The sequence below is a fragment of the Nanorana parkeri genome, unplaced genomic scaffold (assembly GCF_000935625.1).
Source record: "Nanorana parkeri isolate BGI_ZX_2015 unplaced genomic scaffold, ASM93562v1 scaffold229, whole genome shotgun sequence".
NCBI lineage: Eukaryota > Metazoa > Chordata > Amphibia > Anura > Dicroglossidae > Nanorana > Nanorana parkeri.
Genome location: NW_017306497.1, coordinates 961744 through 985566, shown reverse-complemented (window position 1 = coordinate 985566; position 23823 = coordinate 961744). Strand labels below are relative to the sequence as shown.

The 23823-nt window shown below is 41.0% G+C and overlaps 1 protein-coding gene across 1 annotated transcript in view; it reads left to right on the top strand.

Moving 5' to 3' along the window:
- The window catches only part of DDX10 (DEAD-box helicase 10), a 227916-nt gene that overhangs the window by 191446 nt on the left and 12647 nt on the right, over positions 1–23823 (top strand). Inside the window, exon 17 of the mRNA XM_018556243.1 lies at positions 5297–5427. Within this exon, the coding sequence (XP_018411745.1) occupies positions 5297–5427 (131 nt within the window). The remainder of the gene's footprint in view (positions 1–5296; positions 5428–23823) is intronic.

Sequence of the window (23823 nt, the reverse complement as noted above, 5' to 3'; positions counted from 1 at the left end):
GTTGGTTGGTACATATGATAGATTTTAATGCATTTGGTACTCGGGCAAAGCAGGGGATGTGTTCGTTTTTAACTGTGCAAAATGTGGGAAAAGCCATAAAGCTTAACTCTAGAAAAATAGCTAAATTCAGAGTTGAAATATACACTGAGTGGCCAGATTATTATGACCACCTGACGTTTGTAGGAAAATTAGCAATAATTTCACGCTGAAGTTGCTAGAGGGCCAGACCATTATAAATAGGGAAGCAGGTTGTTTACCACGACAGTAGAAGTGATCTTTTTCTGAAGATATGGGTAAACAATGCGATTTAACAGACTTTGAACGTGGGATGATTGTTGGCGCTCGGAGCCATGGAGCGAATATCAGCAAAACAGCAGAATTGGTTAAATGTTCAAGAGCAGCTGTTGTTAGTGTTTAAAGACTGGACTGTCAGCCGAAAATCTGGGTCTGAACGTGCGAATTGTGGCCGTCAGCGACTAGTCAATGTTAGGGCAGAACGGAGAGTGGCAAGACTGGTACAAGACAACAGAAGGGCAACAGTGCAGTGTCAGATTCCTCACATCACCTTTCAACATCACGTGGAGTCAATGCCAAGAAGAATCGCCGCAGTATTGAAGGCAAAAGGTGGCCCAACTAAGTTCTTATGTGGTGGTCATAATATTCTGGCCACTCAGTGTATATGTGAACGTTTTTTTTTTGTTTTTTTTTTATTCTGCTCAGCCATATTTGTGAGTCAGACTTCCATAGCCTACACCAAAGTTAGGTCCTGGACCTCCCTGCACACTTCACTGCAGTTAATCCATGTAGCTTAGTCCTGACCCATCCCTGCCCTGCAACACATTGATGAGGTCATCCATGTATGGTCATGAAAGTGAAGGCATATATAGATGCACCTCTGTAAATCTTCCAAGGTAGCAAACAAAATTTGCTTTATGAAACTCAAAGCCTTTAAAACCATAAGTGAGCATCGCACATACAAACTAAAGTTATTTGTTTGAAGGGAATCTGTCGTTCTAGAAATTCAGAGGTTTTATACGCTGGCCTTCTCCCGAGTATGTTAATTGCCTTTTCTATGAGGTGAAGTTGGAACTGCTTATGAGCTTTAGGTCAGTCAATCAGATAGAATAGAAAGCAAGAGGATTAGCATGGCAGCCAGACAACTAGCATTTTTAGAAGGTCAGTGATGTCAGCCCACATATTTCTTATGACAGGTTTCTTTAACTGTCTGACACTTGTAAGTGGTGTGGAACTTTCCATGCTTTCACTTCATCGCTGACTCAGATATTACAAATATTCAGATAAAGACATCTTTCTTTTCCCTGACCCTCCTGATTCTTATGCTTGTTTCTATGTATTGGACAATGTGCCCACGTAACAGCCAAGTGACTAGCATCTTCAGAAAAAAGTCAGTAAATGCAACCCCCAAATTTTTCATATGACATATTTCTTTTAATTTCCCAGGTACTTAAAGCACTTTAAAATGGACATATTGTCAGAAGGAATAGCCCTTCCCGGTGTCTGGAGTACCACTTCAACTTCCAAGCCTATGTGTATATACAGTATATTTACACATACTCTGTATGGCCAAAGGATGGTGAACAACCCTCCAAATTATTGAGTTCAGATGTTTCCAGTCACGTGTACTGTTAAAGCTGAACGCCATCATGCTAATGCCCCTGATTTTGCATGGGTAATTCCAATACGTTCATATAGATGTGATGGTCAGTCATCTACAAACTCGTATTTTATTACATATGCTGATTCTTCAATTCTGTAACAGAAAAGAATCCTATTTGTGGTCAGGGCCTGAAATATATTAATGGAGTCACAGCAGTGTGTTCGAGATCTTTGAAAACCTCTGAATTTGTCACTGCTGTAGACACACACTCTGTTACCTGCCAAACAGTGGGGGCAGTTCAATAAAGGCTTTGCAGCACAATTCTGGTATTGCGGCTAATTTATAAAAGGTTTGCAACAATTTTGTTAGTTATTACCAACACGTGCAACAGATTCACAAAGTTCTTATTTGCAACACTTTTCTCATATGTCACTATGTCTGTGACAAATTCATTAACAAATACCTCCATTTCAGAGTTAAAATAACTGGTCGTAAGGTAATTTTGGAGTAAGCCGGGCCTTTGATAGGATGCTTTCGGCCCATGACGTAATTTGTTGCTAAGACGCCATCAGCCCACAGTGTGATTGGTTGCTAGGATGCTCTTGGCCCACAGCATCATTGGTTGCTAAGAGGCTCTTGACCTAAAGCATCATTGGTGCTAGTAGGCTCTTGGCCTACAGCATCATTAGTTGCTAGGATCATCTCGGCCCACAACTTCATTGCTTGTTAGGATCCTGTTGGCCCACAGCATCATCAGTTGCTTGGGCACTGTGTGCTGCACAGCATCCTTGGTTGCTACGATACTGTAGGCTGCACAACCTCCTTGGTTGCTAGGATGCTGTTAGCTGCACAGCATCATAACAACCAGTGACGCTGTGTGGCCCTGTGGCTGAACATGCACGTGGGGACAGAGTGTTGGTGGTATGGACAGCCTCAGTGCCACTCCCACCATTTATCAATATGATAAATTGATGTATATGTTTCTGACAGGTATGTGACTGTGTTACAGGCACTAGCATTTGTCATATAGAGGCACAATACAGTTATTAAGAGCGTCTGCTACATTCTATTTGGATTCCAGGGAGTATTTATATAATGGCACACTGCAGGCTAGGCAGGATATTGACAATGGTCCTCTCAGTTCTTCACAAACCAGGTTTTTATTAAACTTTATTCGGTATGGATTTACCATTTACCTCTGACTCCTAACTAAATGAAATATACATATTGGTATATATAAAAAGAATACAAGTGTACAGGAAGGGCAGAGTGTAGAGGCTGAATGGGGCTGTATTGTGACAAGTTAAAACCAGCAATCTCTGCTGTAACGCAAACCTTTCCCTGCACCTGCAGAACCTGACATAATGTGGCGTGTTTCAGGGTCACAGAACGCACTATGGTTGGATAGTTACAGGCTTGACTCCGCTGTTACTGGAAGAAAGGGCTTTGTGGCCTGTGAATTCTGTAAAATGCCAGTAATAAATGTTTTATGTTATAACACATCACTTAATTTAGATGGGTGATCAAATGCTTGTTACACAGCAGGAGGTGAATCAAAAAGACACACTGAAGCCTATTTGCATATTGTCCATTAGAGCATAATTAACCTTTTATAACATTTTTACCTGCAGCAAATGTTTTCATTCCTTCAGTTATATTAAATTAGTTCCTCTTTTTCATGTTTCTAGTGTCTATTTCCTTCTGGTTGGGTTTTTCAGTTTTACTTGGTTATCATTAGTGGGGCTGCAACTAATGATTATTTTCATAATTGATTAGTTGGCCGACTTTATTTTTTTTTTGATCGGTAAAAAAATGAAATACTATCCTTAATTTAAAATAAAATACAGAAATACAGTGTTACAAACATAAAGTTCACTTCAGAATTAAACTGCATGCACAGTTTTTTGCAATTGCACTGCACCGTAAGGCACGGCATTGCGGAACCATGTGTTCCATCTAGTGCAGGTAATCACACTGTAAGTGGAAGGAGCATTTGGGTCCATTGAAATGAATGTCACTGCAACGCACCTCCCGCAGCAGAATTTGTCAGGCCCAAACCGAAAAAAACTCTTCCCACCTTTTTATAATTTTTAAAAATAATTGTATTGTAAACACATGGCGCTTGAATAGCTTCAGCCAGGGAATGACAGCTGCCAGTGGTGAGATTCCGCAGACAGCAGCTGAATGTAAATACAGCAAGTAGTGGGCCGGTGCAAATGCCAGCCTTCTATTTGCCATTTCAGATACCAGTAGCCAATAGCAGGCTGGCTATTGCACCTGCCCACTGAGAGAGCTATGGGATCCAACCAGCTAATCAATATCGCGTATTATCGATGAATTGGATAGTTGGTTGTGGGTACATTTAGTAAGAAAGTATATTACTGACGTGGAAGAACCACACAGCAAAAATGTAAAAAATGTGTCAGTCATTTATGAACAGAACCTGAAAACTAGCTCAGTCATGAAGGGGTTAATAATTAGATGTAGGGGACCTTTGTGTGTACAAAAGATAGCTAGATTCACCCTAACTGCTTTTCATGGATTGTGCAGCTTGCTGCAGCCTTAGGTCAGAAGAGCTTCTTGCAGATCTTGTCCCTCTCCCAGCCTGTGACTGGACAGTGAAGGTCAAACAGCAGACTGATAAGCTTATTTCTCTTTCACTTTGCTCTGTGCTCCTATCAGTATCCTATGTCTGGAGTGATAGACTAGGCTTTATTTTGGAAATAGTTTCATGCAAATATATATTATTTCTATGTCGTCTATAGACAAAAACATTTTGATCGATGTTCATTTTGTTTTGTTTTTTTAAAATCAGATTTCCTGTAAATCTATACACCTTATTCTATAATTTGTAAGTTGACCCAGTCACCCAAATGCTCCTGATGCTTATCCTGGTATCAGGAAGCCGATCGTCGTGTAATGACTCGCCGCCCGTCTTCCTGATTGGTGGAGAAGCTGGCCAATCAGGAAGCCAGGCGGAGAGTCAGTACCCGCCCCTTAGCTTCCTAATTGGCCAGAAAGCCGCCTCCATGACTAATCAGGAAGCCAGGCAGCGAGTCAGTACGCACTGCCTGGCTTCCTTAATGGGACTAACGTTTCTTTTAAAATTGATTTTAAGTTAATAGTCTTTTAGATCCCTCGTGTCACCTTTGCAGTCCAAAGAAGCTAAGCAAGCACGGACCCAGAAAGGTTTTACCTTTTGGGCATGTCCACCATATATATATTTATATGTGACTGGGGTAAATACACTGATTCTGTGTATAATTTAACTCTATATTTAGATGGGGAGCATCTACGGTATAATTTCCCTTAACATATGTAACACCTTACATTGCCACACAATTGGTTTGCTTTACTTCTCCATTTCACAATGTTTCTGTCGGAGTCAGCCGACAATGCTCCCTGTGTGGCTGGTATCTTATATAATCTACTGTACATTTAATGAAATAAGAAAAATTTAAAAGAGCAAGCATATGAAAATTGTATAAAAGCCATATAAGAGAGGTTGGCACTGAAATATTTCAAACGTGTTCAATGAAAATATACAGTACATTCTTTTTATTGCAATCAGTGTGTACAAAGTGATCACCGTGCAAGATCCTGTTTAAGCATAGCATTTCTGATAAACATCTATACACTAAGTAGAGCTGTAGTAATGGTTGACATCATGTGTTTCAGGCAGAGGAAGATGAAGGCGTTGCTTATCTTGACCAAGACAGCGACAATGAAGTAGACCTGAGTGCACTACCTGACCCAGACAAGTACCGCGGTTTGGAGGAAGAGGATCAACCTATGGAAGAAAGTAGCAGGTATGTCTTTGGCGTTATTTTATTTAGTAGAGCTACAGGCATTTTCAGATCTTGGAAGATTGCATTGCAGTGCATTCTTCCTGGAGCCACAAATATATTGTATTACTATTGATCAGTTTCTTACTTTACTTCGAAAGGATGGAAATATTATTTGTAATATACTTTTTTTTCTGTAAGAGCTGTAAAAATCTGTGAGACTTCCACAACAGCTAATCCTTGCTGACTAGTCTGAAAAAAAGGGTAGGGTGTGCTTTTTAATGCAAACATTTTAAACGGCTACTAATATTTCCAAGATAAACCATGTACAGCATTGATCCAAGAAGTTATCCAGTTGCCTTTGGGGATTAAGAAGGACTTTTTGCCTGTATGAGCAAATTGAACTATGCTTTTTAAGTGTGTTTTGAATATGTGGGTTTTACATTTTATTTTAATTTTTTTAACTCCTTGGGTATGTATTTTTTTGTACCTATAGGAAACACTACTTAAAATTGAATCTAGCAGTTCTGCACATTCATTTATGATTTTTAAACTCTCTCAAAGTGAACTTTATGTGTTTTGTTACATAGTCATATAACTACATAGTTAGTCAGCTTGAAAAAAGATAAAAAGACACAACTCTGTCAAGTTCAACCAATAAAGAAAGAAAAGATGAACAAAATAAATAATTAGCCTCCATAAACAGAACCCATTACCCACAGATGATCCAGAGGAAAGCATGATCTCATTTGCTCCAACAAGGTGAAAATTATCCCGCCTGATCTCCAAAGCTAGTCCAGATATTCCTTGGATCAACAATTTCTGGTATTATTAATTATACATGTTAATATCCAGTTATATTATGTGCATTTAGATATGCATCCAGTTAAAAAAAAGACAGGATTATGTCTATCTCCAGAGTATATACCCCTTTTAATACAAGAAGGTATTTTGCTTGCTTTAGAAACTGCAGCTTGACATTGCGTGCTATTATTGAGTCTATGGTCTACCAGAACTTCCACCTCCTTCTCCTTCATTGACTCCCCCAAACATACTCCCCCTAGAGTGTATGGCGCATGCATGTTTTTGTCACAAGTGCATAACTTTACATTTATCAACATTAAACTTAATTTGCCACAAGGATAGGGCCTTCTCATGGTATCATATACTCTCAGTGAATAGAAAAATACAAACTCTCAGTCACTATCAGTACTCTGATAAATATTGTAGCATTGATTCTGTAACATCTCTACCACAAGGACATCAGTATGTCCTATAACTGCATAAGGTTAATAGGTGCATGCTCCCTTCTCTAAATACTGTATTTCAGTTATTCCACAGACATTACACCACCTCTAGTACATCATTGTATTGGAACAGTTGAAACCAGGCCATGTTAGACTATAATGTTTTGGGTTTTTTTTTTCCCCTTCAGCAGTCATACTGATAATCTACCATTCCATTGTAAACCAAGAGAGGATACAGAAGAGCAAGCAATATCATTTGTGCTTGAATATTTGTATGAAGAGTTGTATTGTGATGTTTTGTTTCTGAAACACAGCATCTTACATGTTCATCCAACAAGGCCCACCTCCCTTGTAGCTATTTGGATGCATTTTTAAGACTTGATTCCACACACATTAGCATATTATATTTGTCACAGATGGAAAAAAAAAGTACAAAAACTTACTTTTGTCCGCAAACAATACTGTTTCAGTCATCTAAAGTCCAGCCATGTAATCAATGCCAAGGTATAGAGATCTAGCCCACTCTTTACTATCTCCCAATCCTCACTATTGGCTCATCACAGTGATCGGCATTCTTACTGACCAGTAGTGCGGGGGACTAGGCAAAGTTCCTCACCACAATAACAGGATGTGTTCCAGGGTTCTCAAGGTGTTCAGTAAAAGAGCTGAACATGAAGGTATCTGGTCTAGCTTAGAGGTTGTCCCTTAGTGACTTAGGGCTTGTTCACACCATACACAGTGCGTTCCAGCGTGGATAGCTGCTGGAACACACTGTATCGGATCCCAGCTGACGTTCAGGGGCAGAAGAGGGCATGGCGGTGCATTGAAGTCAATGGCACCACAGCCACGTCCCCCCGCTCCCCTGCTGCAGAATGCGTGGCACATCAATGCCTGCTTTACGGTCTGGTGCTATCGGAAAAAAGCTGCAAGCACTATTTTTATCTGATCGCACTGGCCTGGAATGCAGGCATTGATGTGCCAAGCGTTCTGGTGCGGGCAATCGCTCTGCTGCTGGGGGTGTGGCTGTGATGCCATTGACTTCAATGCACCGTCACGCCCTCTCCCGTCCCAGAATGCAGGGAGCCGGCTGGGATGCAATACAGCGAATCCTGCTGAAACGCACTGTATATGGTGTGAGCAAGCCCTAAAACAGTTAAAAGTTTATTTTTTTCTTCCAAAGTTGCATTTATTTTTTAGGCTTATTGGGATTTCCCAAACTTGAGTTATGCCATGTGACTGATGCATTTATTTAATGGGTTGACACACAGACCAATGAACCGCAGCCTTCCTTGCAGCCAATTAAACCTCAACACTTTTGGTACACATGTACTGAGTAGTAATAGTCAAGGTTCTACCATAAAAGGAGGGTTTTTCAGAAAGGGTTATGCATTTCTAACATTATATTGCAGTTATGTTAAAAATACATATATGGGAGAAGAAGAATTTGCAGATTTGTCCAGCCTTGCCACGCAGCACAGCAGGTTGGTGATTTGTCTTTACAGTTAAGCAATACAGCTTGTTCATCGCCCTTCCCTCTGCTCGTGATTCAACAGTAAAGGAGCAGCAGAATACTGATGATCCATCCCTTTGCACTCTCCTCCTGTCAACATGTTCCAGGTCAGCACATGTGCATGTTGCACAACTGTTGGGTTCTTGTGCTGCCCTGCCCTCCCCCATTCTAAATGCTTTTTTAAAGGTGGTTACAGGAGCTAGATACAAGGTTTAATTTAGATGTTTACACTAGCTGTATTTAATGCAAACTGCATTAAAGTAGTGGGGGATTTTATATTTTTCTAGAGCTCAACTTTAAACTGTCCTTCTAGACTGGATAAAATAGTACTTGGTGAGCCCTTTAAGCAAAAGCAGTTATATATAGGGAGACTGCAAAATCAACACAGCTCTATAAAATGTTTGAATTCTGCTGCACCAGAAAATATAGGTCTAAAAATAAAGTGTTTCTGCTCCTCATCAGAGATTGCCGGTAACATTACCATACATTAAATAGAAGGCTGATGGGGTGATTCTCCTCCCAAGAGGCACTGATGCTGTTTTGCCCATTACTGTAACACTACAGAGCGCGGCTCAGCCTGACAGCAATCATGTTAAATGTCCTATTTGTTGTCTAGGCCACCTGTTTAATACTTTGCCGCAGACTCACTGCCAGGTAGCAGCCCTCCCCTGCCAAGGGATTATAGTGTGGAGTTTTATTAACCGTCTTTCAAGTCTAATCTGCCAAAGTAATTTGCTACCAATTTCCTATTGTTTCTCCTTAAACTTCAATCCGAATCCTCACACGTCTTGTATCACAAATGTACTCTGTCCAAAAAAAAGTAGAGTTAAAACTTAGTAGATTTACTTTTATAATTCACTCTAATATCAACAACTGGTGCTGTAGTTTAAGATCTTGACTTTGCAAAGTGAATCTGTGTCCAGGCTATAGGCATTCAAGTATTGAAATAATATTTGCCAACAATGAAGGTCTTTTCAGACTATTATGCTTTAGGTAACATGCGGTAAAACATAAATTTTACTGCATGTTCATTTGGTGCCATTCATTCAGCCACGTGCACATCTCTATGACAGGATGTGGCCACATGGCAACCCCAACTGGCACACTCATACCTGTATGGATGCATGCCCTTGATCATAGCCCTCCCGGGCACAGGTCTCTGAATGGATGTGCACCATGAATTACTGTGCCTTAATGGATGGGAGGGAGTTTAAGTTGGGCTTTTATAATATCAGAGGGCTGTAAGTAGTGTCACTTGCAAGAATGACATATTCTTTGTATTCAAAATAACCTTATAATATATTACACGTAACAATTTTCCAATAGTAGTACCATTAACTGAAAGCAAAAAGCTTTTATGTTGCATTGTTTTTTAAGGCATATGATGAGTACTATTAATGGTAGAAATCCCCACCCTGGGTGTTGATGTGCTACGGATAGAAGAAAGTATGGTACTTCCTGATTTAAACTGAAAATGTCATGCTGCTTTTAGTGTTGGGCACCTGGCACTGTAGTTGAATTTTCTTGTCTTAGGAACACTCGAACGCCACCAGTGGTTTGCTTTACCACCTATACATTTTTGTTGCTGGGGGCTCTGTTAGAAAGCTTTGGGGAGAGTGCTGGGGAGGGGAGAAGAACAAAACGAGATATTCTGGTGTGTTGGAAAGCCTTAAAGGAGAACTATGGGGTCAGTGTTTTTCCCCATAGTTCTCAGGGTAACTGGAGGACACAAACTAGCGTCCTTCCGTTACCCTAAGCTCAGTATACCGCGAGCTACAGCTTGCGATATACTGAGACGCCGGAGCGGATCCCGACTTAGATGACGGGATCCGCCCAGCTGTGTGAGTGACAGCTGGCTCTGCCTATCTAGAGGCAGAGCCAGCTGTACCCGGCCCCTCCCCCGTCCGTTCCGCCAGTCAGCGCTGGCAGATCGGAGCGGGGAGAGGGGAATCCATCCCCGCGCCTGTCACGGCAGAGAGCCGTGACAGGATCGAGAAGTGAGCGAACAGCAGCATGTGTTCGCTCACCTCCCGATCTACTGAGCCGACCTGTGACAGTCTCATTGTCACAGGTCGGCTAGAACTTTGAGGTGAGTGAAAAGCACTCACCTCATAGTTCTCCTTTTAAAGTGGCACTAAACGGAGGAGTTAAATCTTATAAATGCATTCAAGTACCTTAACTATTAACAAAAATGTATCCTATTTGTGCATCACTCAGCTGTAGATCATAAAATCATCTCTGAATTGGTAAATAAACAATGTACTCGCTCAGCCTCAGTTCCTTACTAAGCAGCAAGCACTAATTCCAGCAGGAAGCCAAAATATAAACAATGTTATACATGTAGTGTGCCGCGCTCTCAAATGTGCTCTATAGCTAAATGCAATATAAATATAATTGTATCAATAAAAAGTGCTTTCAGACAAGTGAAAAAATATACCCATAAAGGATATTAACAGCAAGATAAGATGATAATAGTCCACTTTACAAAGATGTCCGCTGTGATGCATATATAATACAGCGAAAAGCGAATAGTGCCTCCAATACAAAAGTTAATGCAATTAACCAGTGATTAAATAATCCCTTTGTGTTCCTTGTGATCTCCACTTTCCACTCCCATTATAATAACTCTCGCCTCTCCATACGACCTTACGTTATAAAGGTCTGAAAGAGCCGCTTCCCTTTTCAATCTCAGGCTGGAAGATAGTCAATGTTTCCACTGTGAAAAAGATTTCCTCTTTCTTTCTCCGCTATAAGGACATAATTCTCCAGTGGTGGAATCGCTCCCCAGTGGTATCAATGAAATTTCAGCAGATGGAACGCATTTTTTCTGCCGCAGCAAACCACAATGCACGGCAGTTAAAAGAGAACTATGGCCCAACCTTTTTTTGCTTTAGAGTCACGGGAAGACATTTAATAATGTCCTCCTGTACTGTGGGTTGTGGTGCAGTGCAACACTTGTGTCAAAGGTGTATTGAGTTGCCATTGAAAATGAATGGCACCACAACTCGCTAATGCATGTAATGTGAGTTGTGTTAACGCGCACATCACTGCACTGGAGAGGTATGAATGGGCCCTAAAGATGTGGGACTTCAGGTTCCATTTGGAGGTGGCAGAGATTATGCAACAGAATCACAAGTAATACCCGACTGACACATTTTTAGGAATCACACAGCTTATCAGAGCTTGTGTCCATATTGTCAGTGGCTAAAAATGTATTGCCTGTGTGTTTGCCACTGCTCATTTTCAATCATTCCCAACAAAGCACATCTGAAACCGAAAGGAAAATTCTGTTACCATGATTTTGTTAAAGGTTTTCCTCTTATGCCATTTGGCTCAGTGTATTAATCAAGGGGCCAAGACACAAAGTTTGTGAGGATGGCCAATACTAGAGAAGTGACGCAATGCTCTCTCATTTCTAGGAGCGGAGATAACAATTTTGGCTATGTATAAAGAATTCAACAACTGTTCATTTTCAGACCCAATGCTGCATTTCAGTGAGATCAGAGGGCTAATCGTAATCACTGAAGCCTCTGTGTATCTCTCTGGAGCACACGTGGAGTCAGCGCCTCTCATACCCTGTCATTTTTAGAAGTGTTATAGATATTAATAGAACTGTTGTGATAAAAGCTGTTACTGCTGATGAAATGAAGCAGAAATTCCATCTCTGTCTAATAATTCATGAAATTTATTTTTCTCTTGGAGAGCACCGTGACATTAACATTTTAAGAGCAAACAGGCAAAGGGAGCAGTCTGGAGGTGATGACAAATGTTCATTTAATAATAAAAGCAATCTGTCATCCAAACACTGACTTGTCATGAAATGTTTGGGTAAAGTGGACCTGCCTGCTACACCCTTCCAAAGCCAATATTCTGCCGAAAGTTGGCCAAAGACATCACAGGATGGTTAAGCACAGGGCCGGCCTTAGGCCTTTAGGCGCCCTGGTTGCCATGGCGCCCTGTGCGGCCGCACGGCTCGCACACCCCTAAGGCCGGCCCTGGTTAAGCAGGACCATTCAACTACCAAAAGAGCTGTATATTACCCAGCTCTTTCCTATGCCTGCTTGGTTCTGCCTATTGCACATTGTGTGTGTATGTGGGACCAACCTCTTAAAACCTACAATGCTGGCTTAACTTGGACAGAATAGTGATCATTATGAATTCTTCATCAAGCTGATCCTTCTTTCCCTATACTGGGATATATCTTTTAAGGGGTTAGACAAAACCTGCTATTGTTTAAATCTACTTTAAATGGTTTTTAAAAAAAACACTACCCCCCCCTTTCCGAAATCCTTATACTTTACCTATATCTCACTTCAAGGCACGCGGCATTGTTTACATTTATCAGTCAGCTTCATGATTCAATGGCCGGGCATGTGCCATTTGGCCTCATTTGGACTCCTATGGGGCTGGTAGATAGATCAGCTCCTATCCTGTGTATCTGTGGCTATGGTGGGATAAGATTGTATTGTGTGCAGTGGCTAGTTTCTGCCCAGCACAGGCAGAAGCAGACTTGTGCAGCAAGTATGCACCTATGACATGCCCAAGGTTTTTGTATTAAATGAAAAAGAAAAGTGTATACTGTATATGTCTCAGTGCACTTATTTGTCTATTATATATTCCTTTAGAAAAAAAAGCTGTGAAATCGTTTTCTGAAAATGCTTTAGCTTCCATCTTAATTTAAAATCGGGTCTAAAACTCTTGTGTTCGCAGTCAGGATGGGCAATGATACATAGGCCCTGAAGAGCGCCATCCTGTTTTTGCTATGCAGCATGCTTTTCACCAGCATGGGTAGGTGGATTGCACTAGCATGTGCATTATGTTACAGGTACTTTTTTTCATGAGGCAGATATTACTTCTGGCACACACAGAAGATGCTAGTTGTCATGTTGGTCCTTTGGCTTAACACAGTTACCGAACCAGAACGTGTGCGCAACTGTTGAAGTCCGGCCTCCTGTTCAGGTTATTTGTCCCACAACATTAACTTAAGTAGTGAAGTTGCAGAATTAGCTTGACAGCCCGGCAGCATACATCTTTAGGAGGAGATTGGGATAGACAGCTCAGGTTTCTCTGATAACAGCTGCTTTTAGTTTGATGGATACTCACAATGCCCTTCTTTATGATTACCCATTCCTCAATGGCCTCTACAGCATTCATACAGAGAAGAGCCGATTACTTCTGGAAGGTAACACACCACAATTTGTTCCATGTGGCTCAAACAAATCACAGCTGTATCTTTAATGTGGAGTATTAGAACTATTTCTCCCTAAAATGCAAGTTTGGCATAAAGAGAGTATCCAGTATGTGCAGATGGATAATAAATCATTTCCTTATATCTCCAAGGCTGACATTGTGTAATTAACTTGTGATTTGTGCACATACTACAGTCTCCTCTATCTGTGAGAAATCAAATGAATTTGCCTATCCTCATTATGCTGGCTGAAAGGAAGGCTTGTGAAAATACCTTTTTGTTTGCTGTGATGAAGTTTTTTTTCATACCCGCAGTGGGCCGCATATGGAAAGTTATGCCTTAGATAAGAGTTCCAGAATGTTTTATAGCCATTACTCAGTTTTCACACATAGTGCTATGTAGAGGAATGAAGAATCAGCCTTTCCAGAAGGACAAAGAACTCCTGGTTCAGTGCTTTTTGTCTATGAACCTGATGTGGCCTGATGATATACCTTGCAGTGGCTGCTGGTACTGTATTAGTCTTTAGGTCAATCCCCATGTCCCTCTGGAACTCTGCATTCTAGGCCCAGACTGTATTTGGGTCTTTGACTCTTGCCAATGTCAATATTAAGCAATCCCTCCTCTTGCACTATGCTCTGCCCCTCTCATTTAGCTGTCACTTGCGAGGACAAGTAGAGGCTTTTGCATTTCAACAGGTGTTGGGGCTTAAAGTGTATGTCCAGCCAAATGTTTTTCATAGCTTTGTTTAGAGTGATGTTGAATTAAAAACTCTGTTGAATCTCTGCTGCTTCATTAGAGGGAATTAATCTCTATTACTGTCACAGTGACAATGGTTTTACCAGACAGGAAATGAGGGAACAACTGTAACAGTCGCACAGAAAGCAATAACAAGCTAACAGGGGTCTTTGGTTTCCCCTATGCTACCAAACAGTGGCGTAACAAGCAGGGGGGATATTAGCCGGTGCCATGACAAGCGAGACCCGGCGAATGAAAGGCTGCAGTGGTGTGGAATCCGGCAGTAAGCTGTTTTCTACATTTAGTCCTGCTTTGCACAAGCAGGACTAAATGTAGTGTGGGAAGCCGATTGATTCCGTCATCCGGCTCCGTTCTCCCGGAAAGGTTTACTCTCGAGCAGTGTAAACCTTTTCCTGCTCATTTTTTTTTTTCTGACATCGGAGCCACCGGCCACCATCAGTCAGAAAAAAAACAACAACATTGGAATGCATAGATAGATTCCTATTGGCTATTTCACTTTGCAATAGTCAATAGCAAACTAGCTATCGCACCCGCCTTGATATCTCCCAGCATGCTCTAACTTTACCTGTACACCCCCACATATCGTGGGGGGGGGCATAAAATTTTGTTCTGCCCCGGGCGCCCGTTACTCTGGTTACGCCACTGCTACCAAAACATGCATTTTTATTTTTCTCAGTGTTACTTTGCGGTAAAAAAACATAGTCATTGTGACTGTGCATGAAGATAAATCTCTCTGGACAGATATTCTAGCTCTTCTCCACTCCATCAAACATTAAATAAAACATTTTTTGCTGGACATTCACTTTAATCTCCACTTGCGCAGAAATTGACGCACCATGTGCAACCTGCGACTGTGGTCCAAGGTGCGCCACAGGAATGGATTTGAAGACTAACACAGAAATGTACAGAGTTCACAAGATGTCTGCACTTCAGTACTTGATAATACAAAATTACCTGAACTCCATACAGCCCTTAATGGAAGGTTGGTGCTTGAAGTGACAACACGGATGGCGCCGTGTCAGATACAGTTCACAACAGAAGTCACCAGTACTCAATGATGGTGACCACTATGTTGCCCAGAAGAAGGGACCCTGCTTGGCTCCAAAATGTTGGCTGTATGACGCATGTGACAATATAATAAAAAGTGCTTTACTTATTGGACAAATCATCGAGTGCTGGTGACTTCTGTTATGGACTGCACTTCAGTACTGTTACATTTATAAATGTTTTAGGCTAGGTTAGATTCAAGGGCCCTTTTACGGCCTTAAACTGCACCCAAAGCACGTGAAGATTTGTGAACCATCATTTGCAGTGGTACTGTACTTATCAATGTATGCTGAATTTTTTATTGTCCCACTGCTGCATTTTTTATGAATTTTCTTCCATAAGGATGCATAACACACATAAAAAGCACTTTAAATGCATTATAATGAATGGAACAAGACAAAATACCCTCCTCAAATATACCCATGGAATGCAGCACGCTTTCATTCACAATTGATGTATGGTTTTTGGGCTAAAACCTGAGCATCTAAAGGAAGCCCATGGAGACATAGGAGAAACGCATACAAACCTCATGCAGATATAATTCCTGGTGGGATTGGAACCAGGGATCCTAATACTGCGAGATTTAGTTGATAGCTTTTCTGCGATTGCAATGGTTTTGCCAACAAATGTGAATTGTGGAATTGAAGGGAGATGTCTTGTTGAAGAATAGCCTGCGGGAGGGCTTATTTCACATTTAATGATTACTGCCATTCAAGACTTGTTCCAGCCACACTGGACTGTGCAAATATGCAGATTGTGGAGTATCAGATTTTGCCAGTTCTCTGATTTGTGGCAAACTTCAAATTGACACGCAACTTGGTTAGTCTCCATTCTAACTTAAGCTACTTTGATTTTTTTTTTTTTTTTTTAATATGGTCAATTCAAAATGTTGACTTGATACTGTATAAAACTCAATTCAGAGAAACACTAGGCATGTAAATACCTTCCCTTACTCTATTACATGCCGCCAGAGGAATCACAGATTAAGTACAAATCCGGTATTTTACATCCTTAGCTGCTTTTTATTTTTATACATTTCTATGTCTGCACTATAGCTGTCAACATATTCAGATAATTCCAAGGGCAATGCACTGTTGATTATGTGTATTTTGGCTTGTCATACAAAATGTGATCTTGGAGGACAACAACATTTTCTTAAATTGCCAAATAAAACTTCAGGCCTATAAATTCTGCTAAGTAAATATCAATTTAAAAGATGCTCAGAGTTTCTATGGATAGCTGTGAATTCAGTACAATTTGAGTAAAACAACCTGATCCTGGATCTGCACCTGCCTGTCATTCGACAATGAAAGCTGGACTCCATACCGTATTAACAAAAATAATAACATGTTTATATCGTAATAAAATATACTGTTATATTGTCCTTGTAAAATATATTTAAATTACTTTTTACTTGCACACATCGCTACTCGACTTGCAGCCAAACTGTTCTATTCTCCAATAAACTAGACTGTGTGAGCAGATCTTGGAGCTTTATTGAAAAGTGCAAGGTGGAGTGAAACTGAGGAGAAATGAGAAATAGACATTTAAAAAATAGAACAATAAACAGTGCATCTGAGCTGCTAAAGGGTGTAGTAGATTCAGGTCCATTTGCTCGCCAGCAGTGCTGCTGCTGCGGAATAACACGTCCTTCCAGACTCGACATGTGCCCAAGATGATGGCAATTTTCTACCACATGCTTCTTCTATCTCTGAGTGAGGAGTCGTGTGAGGTATGGAGCTAGGTTGGGATCAAAACAGTTCTATAAATCAACATAGAAGCAGTGCTGTTTGGTCATTAGGGGGAGCAAAGACAAAGTCAGCAGAAAAAGCAATAACTAAACTGGATCTTTACGCTGGAGGCATGACACCCAATTTTCTATAAATATTAGCTTCCTGTAAGCAGCTGGATAACGTGGCTCATACTGGGTGAGTGATAGGGGCAGTGCCAGTCAGATTGCTATACATCAAAGACTTGAGAGTTTCTTGACAGGAGGGATGAACTCAATGTGTTCTTGTTGAGCAGGCTGTTGTATTGCTCAGGAGCTGTCTGTAGTTCAATTGTTTCCCCAGACTTTAGCTAGTAGGGGCATCAGCGCACTATTGAGCTTACTCTGCTTTCATCTCCTACCTGCAAGGTCTCAGTGTTAGTACTGACCATGCAGTAAAGTAGTTCCTTATTGTCCTATAGGGTTGTTAAGTCTAAGCGCTGTTTTGCAAAGGGTTACTGAATACAGATTCTTTACTTTTGCAAGCTGTATGTAACATGCATTGATTTTTTTCCCGTTTTTAATGAACTCATAAATTGATTAAATTATATTTTTATAGCTACCTGAAGTTCAGTCTTAAAGCAACTGTCCTTTAACAAATGGCTGCACATTCCTGCAGCAGCTTTTTTTGCTTCCTGCATAAGCGAATGCTGGGCTATTCCAACACTTCCAGGTAGCATTGAAGCTTGCCTGCTCTTTTACTCAAACATCCTGTGCACTTACACCTATTGATCCATTACTATGATGAGGTGGCTCACTGGCCAGTACAAATGCAAGGAAAATGGGTGGGGACAGATGAGCTTTATTTCAACAAAAAAAAAGGGCCACAGCCTTGAAAAATAGAAGATTAAACACATAAATTAGATAGAGCATTAACAAACATAACTTAAAGCAGTTAAGTTTAAAGCAAAAGATTATGTTTATCCCCAAGAGTATATTTTGTTTGTTTTTGTCACCTTTCGTTGCCCCCCATCATCGAGCGCCATTCAGCACTGGGGCTAATAGAAGAGTATCAAGTACTTCCTGGTATGGAGGAAAATGTGACTCGCGTGACAGTGCTGGGCCAATCATCATTGTTAGGCATAGAGTCCATATTCCGATGTGTGCAATCATTCTAGAAACATACTGTATAGCTTACACAGGAATTTCCTTTAACTCCCAGCAGCTGAATAGATAAATTAATGGAAGGTAAACATATGCTACCGAGAATGGGAGTATGAAAGCAAACCTGTTGTTTTGCCCTGCATTGTCAAAGCACAGATCCATTTTCCAACAGGAAAAGGATTGAAGAACAAATTGAAAGAGAAAAAACATTTTTTACATATAATTTTGCTTGACAACAAGGCGTTGGTGACGAAAGCTGAGACAAATATTTAAACCTCAGGCTGTATCTGAAAGTTAGACATGATGGCAACTATTCTGAACTTCCTTTTACCAGAATTCTGGTTATTTTGAAACCATGGTTGGTATTTTTTTGGGAGAAGGCTCATGACTGACCTGCTCTCCTCCAGCTGATAGAGCTTCATGGCCAAGCGAGCGGGAGGGAACTTGTCAAGATAGTAATAAGGGAGCTGCATTGGTTGACTAGCTGGCTAGAAACATGGAGATGTCCATCACCCACTTGTTATTAAAATGTAAGCTGCCGAGTTGACATCTTTGTCTTTGCTTTTCCACTCAGTGAAGTTTTGAAATAGTTGGTACATACAGGCTCGCACAAATTTACTGCCTTTTCAGGAATTATGTAGCACACAGTCTGTGCTTAAAATCTTTATTTCAGGTTTGTTCTGGTTTTCCTCCTGTATATCTCTCTGTTCCAGTTGTGATTATCGCCAGTGCAATTCCTGTAGCTCAGCAGCAGTTATAAATGCGCTTTGCAGAGTATCTTCCAAGCACTATAAAACTAAAGGTCATTTATAAGCTCTTGTGTTCAGCGCTCTCTGCTTGTAATATAAGAGTGGAGAGCTGGAATAAAACCGCTCCCTGTGCTTTAATGAAAAATTGTGTTTCTGCTGTTTGTGTCCAAATAATGCATCTTGAAAGGAAACCAGGCAAATAAATTATTAAAATGTCACATAGAGGTTAATGTAATGCTTGGTTAATAATGTGCCACACTGCCGTAGCCTGTAGAAACTACTTATACATTAGTAATATCTGGTAGCATACAATTTCATATAATAGGGGAGAGAAGAGGTCATTATGGGCAAACAAAGTACATGTATATATCCAGTAAAATGCTTTTTATATCTGATTAAACATAATTTCTTAAAGAATGGTTCCAGTCATACAGCCAAATGTAAGTTACCGGTTCCCATGCGCCTACTTGGACTGCCCATTCTCCACTGACTCACCTGATGACATATCTGCCAGATGGGATGTGTATACTTGCTGCCTGATCCCCATTATAGAAAACTTTACGCAGGCAATGGTGTATATGTGCTTTTAATGTCACAAGCCAGTGGGCTAAATTATTTTCCTTCTTGTTATTCCTAGTGCCTTATTGGGATATTATTTTAGATTTCTTCTCTGGTTTTGACTTTGGATTTTACCCTGCTTCCTTTTTGCCTTCTATATTCCTGATACAACTCTGCCTATTGACCTTCCACCTGGATATCAATTCAGCCTTAATTTTAAACTTTCAAAACCTCTGTTTATGCTCTTATCCATGGAGTTGGTTGCCTGTATTATTATATAGCTCTTATCAGTTGAGCAAGTCCCAGATCTACAACCTTGGAGTATCGTATAACATGAACCAAATGTCATTGCAAGGATCCTTGGTTTAGAACTGTGTATTTTGAACATTCAGGGCAAAGCAACAGTTTTGCTTTAATCCCCCATATACCTCCACCATATACTTACCTTGCCTTCTCTCTCCCTCCTCTCTGTTCATTTTCGAGAGCTGAAGAAAATATCTGGCACTTCCAGATGTGGAATTAGTACATGTAAATTGAGGAGACCACAGCCCTGTGCAAGCTAAGTTCCTAGTACGCAAATCTTTACTCCGCTCCCATCAGGTGAACAATGTTTGCATTGCCCTACATGAGCAAAGGACAGATTCACTTTAAGGGAGTCCATGCCAATCCATGGCATCAAATTATTGTATAACATCTGTTTTGCCTGCCAGATGATTTGTAAAGTATCCCACATGTTTGCTTCCATCTGTAGTCTGATGGCTTATTATAAGGGGGTGACAACACTGAAGGTCCTGCAGTTCTGAACCCTTAATGCCACTGCCCCAATTTCTGTCCTCTCTTTGGACTACTAACATTCTTCAAAACACTACTGACACCAGCCTTGAGGGGTCTTGCTCCTGTCAGCCAACCTGATTACCTCCCCTTTGTACACATGAGCCTCCACGGCTACCCTGCCAAGAGCACTAATTTCTTGTACTCCTAATGCACTGATTCGTAATCTACCAATGTACTTTAACAGGGTAGACACTTTTTTTGTATTAAATATTATGCTGCTTCTCACACCTTCTTGATTTAATACCATTATTGCCTGGAACCAAAATTATATTCATACAACACATTCCTTCATTGACAAGAAAGCATCTAATTACAAACAAAGCACAAAAGACAGACAGCAGTTTAGCGGACTATCTCACATGATCACAGTCTGACAGTTGAGAAAAAGATTCTAGTATTATGGACATCAAAATGGATGCCTGAATGCCTTGTTTGATGCACAGACTTCGTCATTCTTATGTTTATGAGACAGCTTAAAGAGAGCCTGTCAGGTCTCTAATTAAAAGGCCATTTCCCTGCAAGAGAAAAGGTTGTACTCAATTCTCCAGCCGCCTGTGACCTCTAGCTTAATTCTGGGGGAAAAAATTACAAACCTGCTTCACTTGCTTTATTATATGAAAGGGAGCCAATATGTATTAAAAGAACATTTATACTTTAAAGTCATCAGGAGCATATGAATCTCTCTTACCGTTTCACCTTATTGTATTGTCTCTTCTAGCCTCTTTGCAGTGAGTTAGAATGACTTGTATGTCTTTCACATTGGAGCATAATCAGGTCACTTTCCTAGTGAAGGTTCACGTTAAAAAAAAGATGAAACTAGTGTCCAGAGTCCTCCATTTCTGTTCGGTCTGTTCAATGTTAACTGCGTGTTTTGGGACACTTGTATTAATTTGCGGGATAGTAACAGAATCAATACTGTACTGTTTATAAGTGAGAATACATTAATGTCAAGGGATGTTGTTCAGCATTTCTAAGAATCAAAGCCTGTACATAAGCAGTATTTATGCAGTGCTCTAGAAAACAATTGCTCTCTTATGCGTAGTCAGAATCTATAGTGTTCTCATTTCAACCAGCTTGTTCCTCTAGTTGGCAATCTGTCCTTTGTTGCTTACTTACCAATGTACCCCTTTCACCTAAATGGCTCGCTTGCCACATGTTTGGTTTGACCAATTTGTGCTCCCTGACACATGGGGCAAACTGAGAGCATTAAACTGAATAAATCAACATACACAATCCTTCAGTTTACTAAGCGCGCTTTGTAAAGATTTAATACTGTACAACCAAACAACCTTGGTACTGAAAATCCCAATTCATTGCTGGCTATTTCACGGTATATTTAATTTGTTCTCAGCATAGCAAATTCATCTGAAAAATAGTGAAAAAACGCACTAACCTTACCACATTACCCAAATCTTTCATATTTGGTGAGATGCTTCAATAACTTTCCACGGCCACAGGTATGCAGAGGGCTCTCCCTAAAAGCCCCTAGCCTGTTAAGACTTGTCCAGTACATTTACTTCTGCAACCTGTTTTGTATAGAGATTGGACTAATCCAGACTAATCCAGAGTAAAGTCTTTACTCCTCCCAAATGCTTTGCCCAGCAATTTCCTATTGAGGAGGGGTTCTTGGGGCTGTCCTTGTAGTGGACACAGCCTTTTCTTCTCTTAACAAGACTGACTGTCCCTGTAGAGGACATTCCAGTGTTAAAAGACCCATTAGAAGCTGGAAGCCCTTTCCTAGGCCATGTGCAGACCATGCGCAGGTCCTGCCCTGCAACCAGCCATTGTTGTCAAATCCCTCTTCCAGAATGTAGTTGTCTGGTCTAGGGACTTGTCTTGCTATACTGGATCTATCTTGTCCTCCAATGACTGGAGCTCGTGTCTTTTCAGCATCAGTGCAAAAAAACACCTCTTGCTTTTGTCCTTTGATGGAGAGGGCCTCTTTTGTGAATACCTGGACAACTTTATTATGGATGTCACTGGAGCGAAGAGTACCCTTTTGCCACAGCAAAAGAAGGCAAAACTTCAATCTGGCAAAGCCTTTACATCTAAGACAAACAAGAGTTCTTTTCTTCCATGCACCCAAGGCAAAGCTTGGAACTCAGTTCCACCATAAATCCTGAACCCCCAAACCCACAGACACATCTTCACAATGAGGGGTGCCCCCCTTATTTGTAAGTGGGGTTATGTTTGTTAGCCTTTGCAGCCATCTGGTCCCATGACATTTTAAATGTTGGGTTCAAAACTAGAATTTCATTCTTTGCTTCCAGCACGCTTCATGTTGTCATACATGCCAGCATCCCCACTAAGATTAGCGGACCTCCACACTGCGCTGTCTGCTGTCTCAAGGGGTTATAGCAATTGTCCTGGAATAAGAAAAGGTTCCCGTTCACTGTCCCCAAGGAAAAATGGGCATTCTCTACATACTAAATAAAGTGTTCAACATCTTACTCTGGGTACAAAAGTTCCACATACATGCCGCCAGGTCGGTCATTGTTTCCTTCCATCCAGGAGACCTTCTGGCCTCTGTGGACATCAAGGATGACTACTTGCATGTCGCCATCTTCCTGGCACATCAGTGCTACTTGTATTTTGCAGTGGGCACACAATATTACTAAAATATATTGAAGCCCAAGCGCTGTGAACGGATCCTGATACTGAGTGGTATGTGTACAGGATTGCTAGGGGTGCTGCCCCACTTCAGCCAGGGGAACTGTAGAACTTGAAAAACAAAAGAAAAAGAAGGGCGCCCACCGTAGTGCAGATGATTTTTTATTTTAAAAAGACACAAATATAGAGTGCAATGGTACTCTCAGAATGTTCTGAAGAAGGGGGCGTGACCCCGGAAACACGTCAACGATGCCACAATCTAGTGGCACACAGGCTGATTGCAGTACTGAAACTGCTGTATCATCGGAACCACCTATACATGCCTTTGTTTGACCTACCATTGAAAACTGCTGTATCCTCGAAACCACCTATACATGCCTTTGTTTGACCTACCATTGTGAGTACCCTTGCACTCTATATTTGTGTCTTTTTAAAATAAAAAATCATCTGCACTAGGGTGGGCGCCCTTCTTTTTCTTTTGTTACACAATATTACTAATTCGTTGCCCTTCCCTGAAGCTGTCCACTGCACTTCAGGTCTTTACCAAGGTGCTAGCCCCTGTTCTTCCTCTGCAGAGTGGAATATCTAGACGGCCTTCTTTTGAGGTAACAATCAGCCAATTACCAAATGTCTGTCCCGACCTAGTGCAGGTTCAGGTGGTTCCTCAATCTCTAGAAGACATCACTGGAACCATCTCATCACTTGGAGTATCTATGCCTGGTCCTGAATACAGCCCTGTCTTATGTTTTCTCTATGCTTTATACTCACATGTTCAGACTCTACAGTCTAGGAGGCAAATGACCCTCCACTTTTGCATGAGGGTTTTGGGCCTTGTACCTCAAGAAGAAGCCGAACAGATTGTGGCTTGGGAACTTCATGTCCCAACCTGATCCACCGTGCCCATTCCAGGCGTAGAAAGCTTAAAGACAGATTTTCTCAGTCATCAACATTTGGACTTCTAAAAATTGTCTCTTCACCCCAAGGTGATTCAGACCTCTGTTGCAGGTGGGAGCAATTCAACCTGATCTACACCTTCTCTTCTCTGAAAC